Source organism: Podarcis gaigeae (genome assembly GCF_964106915.1).
Source record: "Podarcis gaigeae genome assembly, chromosome: 2".
NCBI classification, from domain to species: Eukaryota; Metazoa; Chordata; class Lepidosauria; order Squamata; family Lacertidae; genus Podarcis; species Podarcis gaigeae.
Window position 1 is genome coordinate 35,496,273 of NC_139679.1, and position 18,848 is coordinate 35,515,120.

An 18,848-nucleotide genomic window follows, 5' to 3' on the forward strand; every position below is an offset into this window, starting at 1 on the left:
GGGTTAGCGGAGTCTGTAACCTGAAGCGTCTGTAACCTGAAACGTCTGTAACCCGAGGTACCACTGTACATGCAACTGGAGGAGGCCAATGGTCGAGAAAGCCAACCATTGACAGGAAGCCGAGTGAGGAGCCCGACTCCACACTTGCCCTCTTCCACCCACTGTCGGAGGAAGAGAGGGGAGAGGGGATGGCGAGCACACACACCCATGCCGAGTGCCACGCCCCTGTGGGCGATGTGCCACGCCCCCGGGATGCGCACCAGCCACGCCCCTGCCTGCTCTCTGCCCCCCCCCCCCAGTGCTGGAGCATGAAGCTCCGCCACTGCTTCCACCCACTCAACATTCAGGAGCCTGGCCCCTTGCCCCCAGATACTAAGGGGCCAAAGACCCCTCAGCCCCCTGCGGTTGCTGCATCTGGTGAGTACGGTATGAGAATACCACTGGAAAAGGCAAAGAAGCAGCTTGCAAATTCCATGTAATTGAACAGGATGTAACCATACAAAGGAACTTCTCTGATTCCTTCAAATTGAGGCCACTGCTTTGAAGCAATTAACATTAAGTAACCCATCACAGACATCTGTCCAGTACAGCATTTTGGCTATGTTCCTTATTCTCCATTAACTGCCACCCAGAAAGCCCCAGGGATCCATTTTCAATATGCATATGAAATGTGCAGTTGTGTTTCAATAACCGCAGCGTCAGAAGAGAGCTTCAACTTTCCATTAAGGAGATGGGTCCTTGCCACTGCCTTCAGTTGTTGGCTTTTTCCTAATCATCCCCCACCCACTCCCACCCCAAGTTTAGTTTTATTGGAAAGTGAACCAATAAAAATAGGTGGAGCAGAAAGGGCAGAAGCTGCTCGCCTTACAGATCACTCTTCTTTCCCTGAAATGAAACTGTTGGTTGAGAATTGAGGTCAAAGGACTTAGGGTGCTTCCAGACTGTCACTCTTTTTCCAGTGGGGGGTCAATCACATATGGGGAAATTCAGGTTGTGCACTTAAAAACACAATAAGATCCTGAAAGATCAGGCCAATTGCCCATCTGATAGCATTCTGTTCTCACAGGGGCCAGCCAGGCGCCTGTAGAAAAACTGCAAGTATAATAATAATAATAATAATAATAATAATAATAATAATAATAATAATTACAATCTGAGCACCCCTCCTGTGATTTCAAACAACTGGTATTCAGAAACATTACAGCCTCCGGGGTGTATATGGTGTTAGAGGAGGGGTGATACCTCTGCTGGGGGACATGTTGTGTGCTTTCTGGGGTAGTTTGGCCACCTTTGATCACCACCCTGAACTCAGCTCTCACCTGTGGCTCCTAGAAGCTGTCAGCGTGTGACACCCCAGAAATGGCTTCAACTGGTTGGCTAAACCACGTGAGGGTAGCCAATGGGTCTCAAACCCATTGGTGAGTCAGGGACTTCCCCTGCATGTGAAGATATACTCTGGTGAGTTGAGCAGACAAGACCAAGAGTGGTTCCATTGGTCAAGAAGGCGGTTTCTGCATGTGCTGTAGGGGGAAGTGAGGGGCGGATGAGGCTCATCAACCTGGGAAGGCAGCCCACCTAGGAGTAGGAAAACTCTGATCCCAAACCTCCACTGCTTTGCTCATTCAAGAGAAAGGCTTCGAAAGTAAACCTTGAGGGAAAATCTGAACCCACTGTCTTGAGGGACTTGGGGAGAAGAGAAGGCTAAAGAGTAAACCCTACACAAATCTGGAGTGGAGTCCCTAAGGCGGTTGGATGGTGCATTGTAAACCTCCTTCCAGCAACTCCTGCAGCCAAGCTGGTGCCAAACATATTGATCTGCTTTCCTTTGGACCACATCAGTGAGGCTGAGAGTGGGGTCGTGTCATCTGGGCAGCCCAGGACTCCCATAAACACTGCCCAGGTTTGCGCCCAGGGAGGCCACTTTGGTGCTGCTAATGCAGTAAAAACAACACAGGAGGCAGCAGTTATGAGTTACCGCTCTCTGCGGCCACAGCAGGCACTGTGATTCTCAAGTGGTTTTACTTCACCCACGAATGTGCACTCCATTACCTCTCAATGGAGTCCAACAACTGCCTCCAACCATGGAGGCAGAGCTTTAGATTGGGTTAGATGGTCTGTACAACAGACCCCCCTCTCCAAAAGCCAGACTTTTTGCAATAAGGATAGGGAACAGGGGAACGTGTTGGAAAGTATGGGATAGAGCTCGCTTTAACGCAACGTCATCTAACCTCCATGCCAACAGATCAGAATGAACGCTCATTAAACAGCCAACATTGTCTAACCACCCAGAAAATAGATCAGGGTGAATGTTAAAAAAATAGGATGTTGGGGACCGCCTCAGTAATGGAAAACAAGTGGGACCAACAGCCTACATTGCCCTGTGAAATGCTGCTCTTCAGAACTGGAAATACTCTGTTCCTCCAGTACAATGGTACCTGGGGTTACAGATGCTTCAGGTTACAGACGCTTCAGGTTACAGACTCGGCTAACCCAGAAATAGTACCTCGGGTTAAGAACTTTGTTTCAGGATGAGAACAGAAATCATGTGGTGGCAGCAGGAGGCCCCATTAGCTAAAGTGGTACCTCAGGTTAAGAACAGTTTCAGGTTAAGAACAGACCTCCAGAACGAATTAAGTTCTTAACCCGAGGTACCACTGTATTACACCCAGTGTTCTCTGCTCACTGAACACACTCAGTCCTCATTGGGCTGGTGCCTTCCTCTTGGGCATGGGTGGCACACTTCTGGTCCCCTAAGCAATGGCCCTCATAAAAACTTTAGGGAAGTTTTTAATGTTTGATGTTTCATCGTGTTTTCAATATTCTGTTGGGATCCGCCCAGAGTGGCTACCTTGGTGTGAGAAAAGTGCTCTTCTTGTTTACAGGAAATAAAGTATTAATAATTTCAAAGAAGCTCGCTCCCAAGAGGGCTTTCGTGCAAGACTTTGACCAAAGTTTATAGTGTGCACTTCATCCCTGCAAGGTTTAAAATTCATTGATGCCTCCTCATTCGGCTCCTTGCACAGCCTCCGCAGTCTGTTGCCATCTCTCAGGTGCAGAAGAAGAATGTGGAGATCGTTTGTCTGTTGTTCCCTTTTTGCTCTGTTCCCAGGTAAGACTCTCTTTCCTATGTTGACGGTCTAAGGGATGGGTTGGTGTCTGAATTAGGAACAGTGATTTTGCTCTCATATGTTGCCATCCATAATAGGCAGTTAGTGAGAAAGGCTGTTCCTGGCTTGAGTGGTGGTTAGGAATAAGAAAACTTTTCATTCCATTTGCAGTAGGAATTGCCTTCACATGGAACTGTTCACATCACAGTGTGGTTGAATATCTGAATATTTCTAATGACAACAAGCTCCTCCTGTATACCAGACCCAAGAAGGACTGGAGAAAACCTTTGACTGTCAAGTTGGATTTTACTCTTGTCTCTATCCTGGCAGTGGTAAGATGGCAAAATCACTGGCAAGCTTCACACTTCAAACAAGCGAGGAGGAGGGAATTTTATAATTTGGGGGTGATCCAGACAAAGTGAAGCATTTTTATGTTCCACTGATTTCAAGTTAAAGAGTTAAGCCCGTCAATTTCGGAAAGTGCATCACTGTGGATGGGTTGTGCCCCTTCTGTTTTTGTTTCTTTACAGGTAGAGAAGTTGCAAGTGATTACAACTTACTTCTGGCTGTTTGTGGTAAGGCTCTCCCTTTTTATCATATTGTACTAGCCCTTGGTTTGTCCAGCTTCGTAAGGAAAAGGAATGGGGATGAGTGCTTCCCATTTCCAAGAAATGAGCCAGTTGCCTGACCCAGAAAGGGTCGCACTCCTTTTGGAGGAGCAATCTTAGGGTGCTCCTGGATCCAATTTTGTTGCTGAAGGCCCAGATGAATATTGTGTCTAGGATAACCTTTTGCTAACTTCACCTGATACAGCAGCCATGGCCATGGCTTGACCCATAGCAGACCCATAACTTCACAAGTGAATGACTGCAATGCACTTTTTGTGGGGCTCCCCTTATGGTTGGTCTGATTGCTAACAGGAGTGAAATCCTGGACCACGTTATGCTTCAAGATCTGCAGTAGCCGCCGGATTGCTGTGGGCCAAATTCAATATTTTACTATTAGTATATAAAGCCATTAAGAATTTGGAAACCGTTTACTTGAGAGAGCACCTACATACCTATTTGACCACTTTGATCTGCAGAACTTGCACAGATACAAATGCTATATCATGTTTGTTGCACATTTGTGAGAAGTCAGTATTTCAATGCAACAGCAAGCACCTTCATTATACTGATTTAGATGCCTACTAAAACATTTTTATTTCTACAAGTGTATTTGCACATATATTTTACTTGATTGTTGGGTTTTTTAATGCTGATCTTCTCTGGCTGTTATTAATAGTCATTGCTTTATGTCCACTGCTCAGAGATTTTATCAGTTCTCCTAAAGAAGCAAACTGAGATGTTGTACACTAATCTTTTTGCTCACTCAACTCTGTAATGTAGAAATGGAGAAATGACTTTGTGTCATGGAATTCCTCTGACTTCTGTGGCATTACCGATCTCACTCTCCCAGCGGATAAATTCTGGATCCCTGAAATCTCTATAGAAGAACAGTAAGGATCATTTATTCCATTGGCAACTTATTTAAAGCAATGCTTATGTTGATTTCTCCCCTTCCCTCCCAAAAAAGCTTTAGCAGCTCCAACCTTCTGAATACTAAATAAGTGTTGTTTGCAGATGAAATGATGGTTTAAGCTTTGGGAAACACCCACAAATAGTTAGATGAAGTTAGAAAATTAAAAATTCATGCTAGAGAGTAGACAAATGGCTATATTGGTGGTAGCAATGATGATAGTTAATTAGACTTGTTAGTTACTAGTTACCCAAATGTCTCCAAGTGACTTGCAACACATTTGAAAACATTAAAATAAATACATTATATCAGAGATTTTCAACCTTTTTGAGTCCACAGCTCCCTTAACCAACTATGTTCTTTCTGTGGCACCCCTGTGGGGCTCAGGAGCCCTGTTACGTCCCACTTTGCCTGCAGAGCTGGCAGCCCCTCACCCCTTTTCAAACACCCTCCCTTGTGGAGTGTTCCTTCAGCCTCTTCTCCCCTCTCCTTGGGAGTCCTCCGGGCAGCTGGTCTCTGAGCTGCCCCCACCCCACCTCAAAGATAGGTGTCTCCCAGAGGCACCATTCACCTGGGGAGCTTGTAGCCAGGGCTGCTGCAACAAACAGCCGTGCAAGCCTTTGGGAGGCAGAGGTGCAAGGGGGCATCAGAGGAGGGAGGGAAGGAAAGAGGGACAGAGGCCAGTGTTGCCCTGCGGCACCCCTGACCATCATTCAAGGCACCCCAGGGCGCCACGACACACTGGTTAAAAATCACTGCATTATACCATAAAAGCAAAACAACCCCCACCAGAAAACTATAGCAACACACTAGTAATGGTGATGTCTTCCCTCTCCCAACTATCTGGGGCATTTGTGGTCTTCAGTCAATTTTGATCCCTGGAGTGTTTGCCTACTTTGATACTTCACATGAGTTTGGTTTAGACAAAGGTAAACACAATTGATTTCAGCCGGACAGAGGTAAGAGGATTTTAATTCTCCTGCTAAAATCGTCAGTGGGGTGTAAACGTACTTATTTCTGCCTGGCCAGCTGCTTCCAGATCTTGAAAAGCTCAGATACTTTTAAGAGCTGTGGAGAATGTAAGATTCTGTGTGACTTATCCCATCCACTAAAATTAATACCAGCCGTTGGGGTCAGATCTGTAGCTCTGTGGCATTAATTTGTGAGGCGGCATGCGCTGTATTCTCTTGCTCTCTGTGCTTCTCCCACCCACCCACCACTGACCTGCTTATGCTTTTGTTGATGAAGAGAAAGGGAGTATATCGCAAATGAATCTCAGCTGTCATTCTGCACAGTACAAGCGCTGCTCCCTGCACTGAGCCACCTTCATGGGTGACTTGAGCTTGTCGTCTCCCTTTTCAATTCTTGAGGGAGTAGCAGTGTTAAAACTGTTGCCCTTGGACTAATCCATAAGGAAATGGCAGGAGGGAGAGGGAGAGACAGTCAGGCTGCGATTGGCAGGGAGGGAACTTAACCCATTCCTCTTGCACAGTGTATTTTCAACACAAAAATAACCTCTCTTCAGATTTCAGCCTCAATGCATGACTGTTAGGGGGTGCTGCTGACAGGGGGGAAGATGTGGCGGGCGACAGGGGGCCAGGACTCCACCCTGGGACTGTTATGTTGTAGGCAAGAATTACATGCCCTAAGTTTACTATAGAAGTATTTAACTGGAGGTTACTACAAAGACTAGCAGATAGGATGAGATGGGAGAAATACGCCAGAGAGAGAGAGAGAGAGAGAGAGAGAGAGAGAGAGAGAGAGTGTGTGTGTGAGTGTGTGTTCCAGAACTGTCTGCCTTAACTTCACATTTTCAGTTCCTTGTTAATGCTGTTTATATTACCAGCACCTTATAAATTACTGTGCAACCTACTTGTAATATGCTTTAAATATTCCAGTCTTTAGGACTGAGGGCTCCTCCAGACTGGTGTTTTTTACAGATGTATTCTGTAACGTATTATTAACATAAGAATTGTGCCTCAGCGGTGGATTTCTACACATCTCTCAGCGTTATTGGTTGTTCTGTGATTTCCCCCCAATGTTATTGCACTATTGCCGTCTGGAGGGGCACTCTTTCGCTATAGCGCAACAAAACCAAGACGAAACGAAAAAGGAACATTTAGTGGTGCAAAAAGTCGCAGGATTCCAGCGGGAAGCCACAGGACATGCACTGATTAGAAATAAAGCAGCCCAGGAACTTTTGCATGTGCAAATAGTATTAAAAACACGATCACATATAACCAACCCAATACCAAATGTAATCAAAAATGCATAGAAAGAGAAATAGACATTGGGATGGTGAGGGGTAGGGAAAGCAAACTTCAGCTGTGAAAGGGTTACCTGAACTAAAACAAGTGATTCCAAGCCTGTTGCTTAATCTCTCGGGCCTTAATGGCAATGTTTCAGGGCCAATGAAGAGAAGTCCAGAACCAGCCCATTCCTTCGCGTTTCTTCCAGTGGAGACATGATGCAGCAGCAGGCTTTTCACCTGACATCATCTTGCAGTCTGCACATCTTCACGTTTCCTTTTGATAAGCAGGCTTGCAACATAACTGTGCTCTCCCCCATGCATTCAGGTAAGCCGTAAACAGCATATTATTCTCTCGAGTACGCTTGCTGCTTGGCATTGGCGCCAACTTGAACAAAATATTGGGGGGCGCCCCCACCCCCACAGCCTCCCAAACAAATGTTGCTTCCCCTTGACTCCACCTGTTTTGATGACAGGCACAAAAGAAAAGGGGGAGGGGAAAGTAAGACACCACACCATGGTTGAGGGGAGGGATTTTGTTGCACAGTAGCACCTAATCTGCTTTAACTGCACCACCAGAATGTGCTGGTATGAAAATTGATCCCACCCACAAAATGGCAGAAGTCTGGAAGTGGCCATGGTAGGAGGACGTTTTAGCCCGTAAGGGCACAAGAAGAGTCTTGATGGGTAAGACCAAAGGCCTAACTGGCCCAGAATCCCATTTCCCACAGCATCCAATCAGATGCTGACGGGAAGCCTGTAAGCAGGACATGAGGAAACAGCACTAAGCAACAAGCATGGCTTTTCCTGTCCTCATTGCAGTTCTATTATACAGTGGTACCTCGGGTTACAGACGCTTCAGGTTTACAGACACCGCTAACACAGAAATAGTACCTCGGGTTAAGGATGAGAGCAGAAATCATGTGGTGGCGGCACGGCGGCAGCAGGAGGCCCCATTAGCTAAAGTGATGCCTCAGGTTAAGAACAGTTTCAGGTTAAGAACAGACCTCTAGAATGAATTAAGTTCTTAACCTGAGGTACCACTGTACAACACACACACACACACACACACACACACACACACACACACTGCTGTTAGCAACCGAGGAAAGCATATACCGTATATTTTGCACTATAAGACTCACTTTTTCCCTCCTAAAAAGGGGAAATGTGTGTGCGTCTTATGGAGCGAATGCAGGCTGTGCAGCTATCCCAGAAGCCAGAACAGCAAGAGGGATTGCTGCTTTCACTGCGCAGCTGTTCTGGCTTCTGTTCTGGCTTCTGAGATTCAGAATTTTTTTTTCTTGTTTTCCTCCTCCAAAAACTAGGTGCATCTTGTGGTCTGGTGCGTCTTATAGAGCGAAAAATACAATGTCGTCATTGGGGTTTTTTAGGCACCTGCAGCATCTCCTGCCAAAAAAAGAGGGAAATGTAATTTACCACATATAGTACCAGAAAATAGGAACTGTCCCTGGTAAATATTAAGAGTTGGCAAATATGAGTTAGCATTGCTGAATTCTTACTATATCGCACAAAGCATTTTAAGAGTTTAGGTCTCCTTTGTTTGGATGGTGGAGTGGGGAGGTTATGTAGAGGCTACAAGGAAAACAGAACCCCATCTTAAGCTGCTGTCCCTTTGTTTTTCTCTCGCTCCAGATAAGGAAGTGAAAATGTCGGACAAAACGTTTTCCACTAAATTGGATGCCAAAGATCGCAACCTATACTTAACCAACGGGGAGTGGAAGTACAACAACATCATTGTTTCCCGTGATACCATGACTGGTCTTGAGATGAACTATAGTACGGTGACTTACCAGGTATATAAGACTGATGAGTTGCTCATCAGGGCTTGGACTTCCATTGTTTAACAGGAAACATTCTGCAGATTGCATTGTTTCAATGAAATGTTGTTGTCGCTACGGAAGATTCTTCTTCAAGAAATCCCGTTAAGTCACTGGTGGTCACAACCTGTGGCATAAGAGCCCAGAAACAGAATACTGATCACCTCGGGGACTCACTATCCCCAATTATGTATTACCCATTTCATTTTAGATCCTATGGAAGAGACAGGTTGCGAAGTAAAATAATACCCTCCAATTTTCCAAAGGCGGTCCCAGAATTACGAAAGCCATCCCAGCTTCTGATTTGATCCCAGAATGTCTCTATACCCCTGCCAGCACTGCCACCACCGAGCTTGGGGGGAGAGGGGAGAATGAGCCGGTGCTTGTTCCAAGTGACAATTATGGTGACAGTGGTGGCTGTGAGGGAGCCTCCCATTGCCTCTCTATAGCCGCTGCTGCTGGCCTCCTCCTTTGGGCAGCTCATAGTAGCTCCTGGAGAGCAAGTGAGGAGAAGAGGCTCAGTGTGGTGTAGTGGTTACGAACGGTAGACTCGTAATCTGTTGAACCGGGTTCGTTTCCCCGCTCCTCCACATGCAGCTGCTGGGTGACCTTGGGCTAGTCACACTTCTTTGAAGTCTCTCAGTCCCACTCACCTCACAGAGTGTTTGTTGTGGGGGAGGAAGGGAAAGGAGATTGTTAGCTGTTTTGAGACTCCTTCATCAAATCCAAACTCTTCTTCTTCTTCTTCTTCTTCTTCTTCTTCTTCTTCTTCTTCTTCTTCTTCTTCTTCTTCAGCCCCATATGACATATCAGCTGTTAGGGGCAGGCAAAGGACAGGGCTGCCCCGGGTGGGCAGATAGGCAGAGCAGAACACAAGGAATCTTGATTATTATTTTTTAATGCTTTGTGTCCATGCCCCTTTCTAAAAAAAAAATTATTGCTGTTTTTCTTTTGGTAAATCTACCAAAGAATAAAATAAAATTGGGATTACAGAATTTTCTCAGTGGGGGGCGGGTCGGGTCTGTGTGCTGTGTCCCTTTTGTGTAGTGGTGGCACTTGCCCTTCTTCTAACAGGAAATGCTCTGCGGGGGGGGGGGGGGGCACTACAAAATGGGGCATCGAGGAGGGTAAATTGGGAGGAATGAGAAATGACCCTATTTTCATCTGAGTAATGTTGGAGGGTATGAGTAAAATGCCAATCAGATGCCTGGACCACAGTCTGGAGAAAGGAATGGCCTTTATTCTAAGAAAGCATGGGATTTCTTGGATGTTTATAATCTGGGCTTCCTTAATAAGATGGAGTTGTTATGCAGAGGTGTTATTTGTGTAGGAAGTGGGGAGGTGGCTGAGCACGCAACCTGAAACATGACTCAGCATCTTCTGCAATGCATGATAGATCCTTGACAGAAAAGTCAATGCAGAAGGATTGTCTGTAGGAGAACGTTGGAAGAGCCCCTAGCCTCAGTGACCCACTGCAACACCTGTTTCGGTTCAGTGGGAGGGGGGGGGGAATAAACAACCCCTAGCTGTCAAGTTTTGAAAATTAGGGGATGACTCCTTGTTGCAATCAAATCCCACTTGCGTTGGTTGTTGTCTTCAAGCAGTTTGATGTGTTTTTAATCTCTCAACAGATTTTTATGCAGAGGCGTCCTATTCTGTATGTGCTGAATCTGATCATCCCAACCGCTGTTCTCTTCTTCCTGGATATGGCTGTTTCCTTCACTTCTGCCAGTGATTCTGAAAAGATCAACGTCAAGATCACATTGATTCTAGAAGTCTCTTTTTTGTCGCTGATTCTAAATAGTATTCTGCCAGCATCCTCAGATGACCCCCCTATAATAGGTAAGCAATAGTAATTTCAAGTGGACGTATAATCAACTCGTGCTGCCAGGAAACAAAGTATATTATATATGAGCTATATTATAGAATACTCTCTTGTCCTGAGGAACCTTCACAGCGCAATCCTATGCATGTCTACTCAGAAGCAACTACTAAGTTCAGTGGGCTTACTTCCAGATAAATAGGTATAGGATTACAACATCGGATATCCTTCTGGCAAAACTTTGCAGAAGGCAAATCTAGCTAGAAGACATGGGCTGATTCTTTGCAATCAGTACTGTGGCTGTGTACACACCAGGGGCACCAGATCCTGGGAGCAGAGCCCTTTTGGGTCCCCTGAATATTTTTGGGGTGGGGGTGGACACAATGTCTGAAAAGGGTGAAGGCAAAGCACAGAGCAAAGTGCAACATGGTGCCAGGGGCCAGCTCCTTCTCCTCCTGCTGATGCTTTGGAGCAGGAGTCAGCAAGGTTTATCTTGCTTGGGCTGGATCAGTCCCGCAGAGATCCCTCCGTGGGCCGGATTGCAAGCGCGATTTCTGGTGTCTGTGATTTCCGGCACCGCGGAAGCGAGTCCCCACGCCGTGTTGCGCCCATTTAGCGCAGCGCGCGAGAAGGCACCTCAGTTCAGGGGTGGCTTGTGGGCCGGTCAAATGACCTCCAAGGATTGCTTCCAGCCCATGAGCCTTAGGTTGCTGACCCCTGCTTTGGAGGGTTAAGGCAGCCTCCCATCGGTGGTAGAAGGCAGAGGAGGAGCCACCAGCCATTGAAGCTGTTGGGCCACCACATCTGGCTCTACCCCAGCTGCTTCCAACGTCCCATGTGTGTAACATTGGCTCCCTAATTACCCTCTGGCCCCCCTGGTATACACCATGCCTTTAAAGCACATTCGAAACACATGCTTTCCCTCAAAGAATTTTAGGCAATGTCAGTTTGCCCTCACCACATTACCATTCCTAGCACCCTTTAGCAAACTACAGTGGTACCTCGGGTTACAGACGCTTCAGGTTACAGACTCCACTAACCCAGAAATAGTACCTCAAGTTAAGAACGTTGCTTCAGGATGAGAACAGAAACCGCGCGGCAGGCCCCATTAGCCAAAGTGGTAAGAATTGTTTCAGGTTAAGAACGGACGAATTAAGTTATTAACCCGAGGTACCACTGTACAATGCCCAGAATTCTTTGAGGGAAAGTATGTGCTTTAAATATATAGTATTTATGTAAATTAAACAGCAGCTTTTCTTTGCCTAAGTTAGGGTTGCCATATTTCAAGAAGTGAAAATCCGGTTTTAAAGTATTTTTTTGGTATCCGGTTTTGGTATTTTTTTCAGAAATTCACCCCCCCAAAAAAATCAACACTTCTGATATCGGCTGCCATATGCTTGGGTTTCCCCAGACATTTTAACCAGTTTGCAAAAATTCCGCCCAGACGCCATTTTTGACGGACAAATCCTGGTTATTCCCAGAAAATTCTGAATGTATGGCAGCCCTACCTAAGTGTATTCTTGATTTAAAAGCGTCCTAATAAGAAGGTCCCAACATAAATCAGCTTCCTGCTTCTTAATGCTTCCTTGGGTTGTACCCAGCTAAATCACTCTGTGCATGGAGCAGCTTCCGTGAACACAATGGCACTTGTCCTCCCTCTCCTATCCCTGCCCCAAATCTGCTAATGGGGTTCCCCCTACCCTTGTGCCTTGTAGAAATTTCAAATAACCTGATGAAATCTCTTTGAGACTAAGACACAAAGGTCTTATTGGAGTGGATCTAGTTACTGGCATGTCTCGGCTGGGAATGCAAGGTTATAGTCTGCTAATGCTAAGCCACCATCTATTTTGGGGCATTTCCATGCTAGGCGTTTAGTGTGGAATAGCCAAGCTGTGTTCATTCACTGTTTTCAGGGCACACACATGATGCCATTGTCCAATCACTGTTGCCCTGTATTTCCCCATCTATTCCCCAGCAGCTACATCATGCCTAGCGTGAGGTGAACATAACTTGTTGTTGTTGTTTAGTCGTTTAGTCGTGTCCGACTCTTCGTAACCCCATGGACCAGAGCATGCCAGGCACTTCTGTCTTCCACTGCCTCCCACAGTTTGGTCAAACTCATGCTGGTAGCTTCGAGAACACTATCCAACCATCTCGTCCTCTGTCATCCCCTTCTCCTTGTGCCCTCCATCTTTCCCAACATCAGGGTCTTTTCCAGGGAGTCTTCTCTTCTTATGAGGTGGCCAAAGTATTGGAGCCTCAGCTTCGCGATATGTCCTTCCAGTGAGCACTCAGGGCAGATTTCCTTAAGAATGGATAGGTTTGATCTTCTTGCAGTCCATGGGACTCTCAAGAGTCTCCTCCAGCACCATAATTCAAAAGCATCCATTCTTTGGCAGTCAGCCTTCTTTATGGTCCAGCTTTCACTTCCATACATCACTACTGGGAAAACCATAGCTTCTACTATACGGACCTTTGTTGGCAAGAACAGAACTTAGGAAGTACAAATAGAAAAAGTGAAATGCTCCTAAACACTGTTGGGAAAAGTCAATAGTCCTTCTACTTGCTGCTTATAATGGAAAAGTAATTATTTGATAGCGCTAGGAAAGATCCATCTAACATCCTTTCATTTTGCAGCAAAATTTTTCATGGGAGTTTTCCTGCTGATGGTTGTCAGCCTCCTTGAGAATTATGTGACAAGGTCTCTGAAGGAGATGAAACCTCCCCGTTGGTTCCTCAAATGCGAGAGACTCATTTCCTCCAGGAGAAAGAAGAAAACATCTGAAAAATACATTCCTTATCCTGGTCAGTATTCATAAGAAATTAATACTTTGATTGAACAGCCCCAAACCCATAAATTGCTGCACAGCAGGTCAGTGTTTCATGGCATCAAAGACCAGAACAACCTGTGAATGGTCTGTTTCCTTTGGATTTGTGAGCACAAAAGGCTGACAACATTTTACACACACACACACATTTAAAATTGTACAAGTTGAAAGAGAATAATAGTGAGCAGCAGCCAGCACAGAGAGAGGGAGGGAAGGTGCAAATGCCAAAATATGCAGAAGGGGGCTCCTGTGTTAGGTCTCAAAGGTTTACAATGACCACTGTGAAGAATGATGACCCCTGCGACAGACAGCCCATAATTCATTTTTCAAAAAGTAAATGCAAAAGGAGGAGGGCAAAGGGAGGACACATTATGGAAAATTGTATACTATGGATTTTGAATGTGAGCCCACTATACCCCAGTATCGTTTGCATGTGAAAATACCTGGAGTATTTCCTGACAGGATGTGCTATTTGTCTAAAGCAACCCAAGCTCAGGCTCGGGTGTCAGCCTAGCATTTATAAATCTGTGATTTATTTATTTAGGTACACCTCCAAATAAATACTCAGGCCTTTGACACCTGGGATGTGTGTTTTCAAGGCCTGCCCTATCCCTGTGCTTGTAATCTGTTTTGGCTGTTTTTAATTTAGATTTATAAACTGTTGCAACCTGTGCTGGGACCTGCAGGTGAAGGGTAATACAGGTGGTGCTGATGCTAGCTTTATGTAAGATTTGGTTGAATGATCCTCAAGGCACCTTATAACAGATTATTGCAAAACACACACTGGACAAATGACCAAAGTGTGCTGCCTTCCAGCTCCACTGTCTGAAATGAAATGTTATTACTTTTAAAATTATTATTATTATTAATTAAATTTATATACTGCCCTTCATTGCAAGGTCACAGGGCGGTTCACAGAATAAAATAGGTAAAAGGTAAAGGTACCCCTGCCCGTGCGGGCCAGTCTTGACAGACTCTGGGGTTGTGCGCCCATCTCACTTAAGAGGCCGGGGGCCAGCGCTGTCCGGAGACACTTCCGGGTCACGTGGCCAGCATGACATCGCTGCTCTGGCGAGCCAGAGCCGCACACGGAAACGCCGTTTACCTTCCCGCTGGTAAGCGGTCCCTATTTATCTACTTGCACCCGGAGGTGCTTTCAAACTGCTAGGTTGGCAGGCGCTGGGACCGAGCAGCGGGAGCGCACCCCGCCGCAGGGATTCGAACCGCCGACCTTTCGATCGGCAAGTCCTAGGCGCTGAGGCTTTAACCCACAGCACCACCTGCGTCCCACAGAATAAAATACAGGATAAAAATACAAGTAAATAATTAAAACAAAACAATAACCCCCCACAGACACATTTAAAAGACTACAATTAATATGGGGAGCTTTGGGCCCTTTCTGATACAAACTGCCCTCTCTTGGGGGTACTTTGCAAGGGACAGGGAACTCACTAGAATTATATTCTATGCAGGTTCAGTGTAGTGTGCTCTTTGTGCCAGCCCAGCCCAAGCTCAATGGGCTCAGAGAGAGGAGTTTATAGTGTGCAAAGAAACCTTTGAAAAACTCATTTTAGAACTTCTAAAAATGACTGAAGGAAGGCCAGGGCAACCCTCATTATTACAAGTGATACACAAACCAGGTTTGAGTAGTGGGGAAGAGCCAAAGGTCCCCAGAGCAGAAAATATTAGACAGTTTATTAACAACAACAAGAGCAACGTATGTCTGATATGCAGAGTTTAAGAAATGATTGGAATAAAGAATTGGAATGTTTACTATTACCTAGACAGTGGGGAAATGTCATGGCTTCAGTATTAGATGTATCAGTAGAACTTAAACTAAGACTTATACAACAGAAAATACTATTTGGAATCTATTGGGTTCCCTTACATTTGTATAAGAAAGGACTATCTAATGTAGCTCTTTGTTGGAGATGTAATATGGGCAAAAGGTCTCTGAAACATACCGTATGCTTTTACTGTAGAATCCATTTTCGCTGTCCGGTTTTTAATCTTGACACAATGGGTATACAGTTTAAGAGCATATTCACCTTTGAAAATCTTAATTTCCCCCCCTAGTGTCTTGTTTATAAACAAAACACTATATATATATAGTCCAGCACTTTCTCCCAAAACTTAGTCAGTTTGGTGCACAGTAAAGTATTCCACAGCTGATTCTATATGACACTGGATATCACCTGTGCAGTGTTTGGTCCTCAAATATCATGAAAAGCATTATGAAGGAATAATTTGCCTTCTGTAGCTGAGCCATATCATCATTGCCTCTGGGCCAGGACTTCCAGTGATAGAGCTCCAACTTAGCTAAGGATTTGCAACATGTGCTTCTTTATATTTCAGATGAGCAGAAAGAGCCCTGTGATCACGCCCTGGCAGGCAAAGAAGATGCAGAAGCAGAGGCTTACATCTTCCTCAGAAGTATCTATTCAGAGGTGAAACAGATGAGGGAACAGCTATTTCCAGAGAAGAGCCAAATGGCTACCAATGCAGAATGGAACAGGATCGTGGCTATTACTGAGAGCCTGTTTTTCTATGCTCGGCTGATTTTCTCACTATTGTTTATAGCATACATTATTGTGAAATGGAGGGGTGAAATGTGACCACGTGGTTAGCTGTTCCATAATAATTAAAGGAAATGTTATGCATTTATCCCATCATTTCTTCCAGAAAGTTCAAGGTGGCATATAGAGATCTTTCCCTCTCCTGTTTCAGGCTGACAGGAGGTATATGCATCATACATTCCTTACACACAAATAATAATGGAACTGTAGCTTACCTCTCACAATGTCCACCCTAAAAGCCCAGCTATGAAATGATGATCGAAGCACCTAATCGGCAACATCCTGCTTTCCAGAAGGCTTGTCCAATTATTCCCTTTATATATTCAGTCATTCTATCATTTATTACAATATGAATATTGCACGTCTCTGGTTGCAAAAACATTTGAGGATGAGGATGCTATGACACCTGACAAACCCAGCGTAAAGAAATCCCAAAAACCAAAACAGGCACAGAAGTCTAACCAAAAGCAAACTCTTAAAAATAAGGTTTGCAAGCAGAGCCTCAGTCCTTATAAGGCTTTAGAGGTTTAAAAGAATGACTTATTTATATTAACGCAGTTTAAGAACTACAGAAATCGCCTGGCTTCTCTTGATATTCTCTGTATACACGCACAAACACCCAGACACGGTGAGCACTTTCCTTCTATACTCCCCGCTGAGAAAGAACAAAAATATCAGCAACTTTCTTCACAGATAACAAACACCAACCACGAAGGGACTCGAACCCTCAATCTTCTGATCCGAAGTCAGACGCCTTATCCATTAGGCCACGTGGTCATCCATGAGGATGCTCTGCAATAAATCTTCCTTACCTTTCATTTCCTGATTCGGGCATCTGTATAAACTATCCTGCTGAAAACTGCGGACAAAGTCCGCGGCTTCTTTCTACCTAGTGCTTAAACTCTCGAAGGCGCTTTTTAAAAAGCAGCAGCGACAAACATCCCATAGAAGAAAGGCATACATAAGAGCATCAGCTTCCAAAATAAAATAAAATAAAAGAGGGGCAGGGTGACGAGAGCCTGGCAAACAAGCAAGAAAACCAACCGAAGTGAGTGGGCATGTTTGCATGATGCTCTGATTGAGCTCCCCTCTTGGATCGTGCCCACTCGACACTCCTCTGGGGTGCTCCGCGTCTCCGTTACATCCTGCCCGCATCTCCCCTTGCCTCCCAGAATTCAGACGCGTGGCAGCATCAGGAGCACGCATGCACACGACCAGGCAGCCTGGAAGCGGAGCTGGACTCGGCTGAATCAGTGCACGTGTGCGATTTTTATCCCGGCAACAGCAAACGGACGTCTCCCTGGTCCGGATCATCACGCTTGTTCACCCACATTATGCGGGTCGTTATGTGTTACGCCAGGGATGGACAAAAACTTCTCTCCAGGCCAAACAGAGCAGGGGGAGGGCAGCACGTGGCGGTGGGCGCGGCCAAGGCAGAAACTGGGTGGGCCCACCCTTCTTTCTCCCCTTTATTGGTTCATTCTCTCTTCACCCTCACTCATACAAACATCCATTCACACGCATACCCACATTCTTTCCCTTTAGGGTTTTTTCCAAAATCATTTTTATTAACCAGCCCCCCCCCAAAAAAAAACCCACCCCAAAAAACACACACGCACAACATTCATTTCCCCTTCCATTTATTTTCCTGCCCCACTCCCACTCATCCATCTGGGGCAGAGTGGGACAGTGCCTGAGCACAAGTTGCTCACTTGCGCATTAAGTTGTAGGTAGATAAAATGATGGTGCAAAGAGGAATGTGTTAGGAGTGCCCTTTTGCTGCGGCTGCTGCTTACTACTACATCATTGTCATTGCTTAAAGCATGGGTAGGGAAACTAAGGCCCCGGGGGCTAGATCCAGCCCATTCACCTTCTAAATCTGGCCCATGGACAGTCTGGGCATCAGCGTGTTTTTACATGAGTAGAATGTGTCATTTTATTTAAAATGCACCTCTGGCTTATTTGTGGGGCATATGAATTCGTTCATTTCCCCCCCCCCAAAAAAAAAATCTAATCTGGCCCCCCACAAGGTCTGAGGGACAGTGGACTGAACAAGTTTGCTGACCCCTGGCTTAAAGCATTTTCGATTATCAATTTACATCCGTGAATATGACTTGTGAATTTGCTTCAAGTTAATGTAATGTATTTTTTGGCCATTATAGCCTTAGGTTATTTTTCCTGGTTTCAGCTTTAGAGCTACTGTAATTCATATATCTTCCAAGCTCAGACCATTTGTGGTTATTATATTAGAATATGCAGATTAGGGTGCAATCCTCTGTATACTTACCTGGGACTAAACTTAATTGTACTCAGTGCTACTTACTTCCAGGTAGATTAAGGTAAAGTGTAAAGGACCCTTGACTGTTAAGTCCAGTCGCGAATGACTCTGGAGTGTAGCGCTCATCTCGCTTTACTGGCCGAGGGAGCTGACGTTTGTTCACAGACAGTAGATTACAGGTAGATTACTTCCATGTATGTGATGGTACTGTCAGTGGGATTTTTCCACATTGCTTGCCGGTGTATGTTCCACTGAGCATGGTAAGGAATATGGTGTTGAATCTTTTCCTCTGTGCCTTATTTGTGGCATTTAGCTTGTTTAATATTTTTAAACATGATGTCAGTCATTACAAGGCAATGCTTCCATTCCCCCTATATTTAGAATTTGTTCTGAAAATGATTATCTTTGTGCCTCAGGCTAGACCATGACTGAAAAGAATGTCATTTATATGTGGTATTAACAACAAAAAATAAAAATGGAGTATTAAATTATAAAACCAAATCTCTGGTGTTTTAGGTTAGTATCTTCTTTTATCGCTGATAAAGTTTCTATGCCTTTCATAGATTCATGGGCATCAGTAATTCAACAATTGCTATCCTCCTTATCACCACCTTTCCATGCTGTGGAAAA

The 18,848-nt window shown here is 45.1% G+C and overlaps 1 protein-coding gene across 1 annotated transcript in view; it reads left to right on the forward strand.

Moving 5' to 3' along the window:
* Positions 1–15,988, forward strand: part of LOC310839566 (uncharacterized protein) — a gene marked incomplete at its 5' end in the record, with an annotated part of 29,949 nt that extends 13,961 nt beyond the window's left edge. Inside the window, 9 exons of the mRNA XM_083728198.1 lie at positions 3,024–3,109; positions 3,279–3,439; positions 3,638–3,682; positions 4,496–4,605; positions 7,032–7,201; positions 8,530–8,690; positions 10,346–10,556; positions 13,174–13,341; positions 15,720–15,988. Of these exons, the coding sequence (XP_083584324.1) occupies positions 3,024–3,109; positions 3,279–3,439; positions 3,638–3,682; positions 4,496–4,605; positions 7,032–7,201; positions 8,530–8,690; positions 10,346–10,556; positions 13,174–13,341; positions 15,720–15,979 (1,372 nt within the window). The 3' untranslated portion in view covers positions 15,980–15,988. The remainder of the gene's footprint in view (positions 1–3,023; positions 3,110–3,278; positions 3,440–3,637; positions 3,683–4,495; positions 4,606–7,031; positions 7,202–8,529; positions 8,691–10,345; positions 10,557–13,173; positions 13,342–15,719) is intronic.
* Between the last annotated feature and the right edge of the window lie 2,860 nt (positions 15,989–18,848).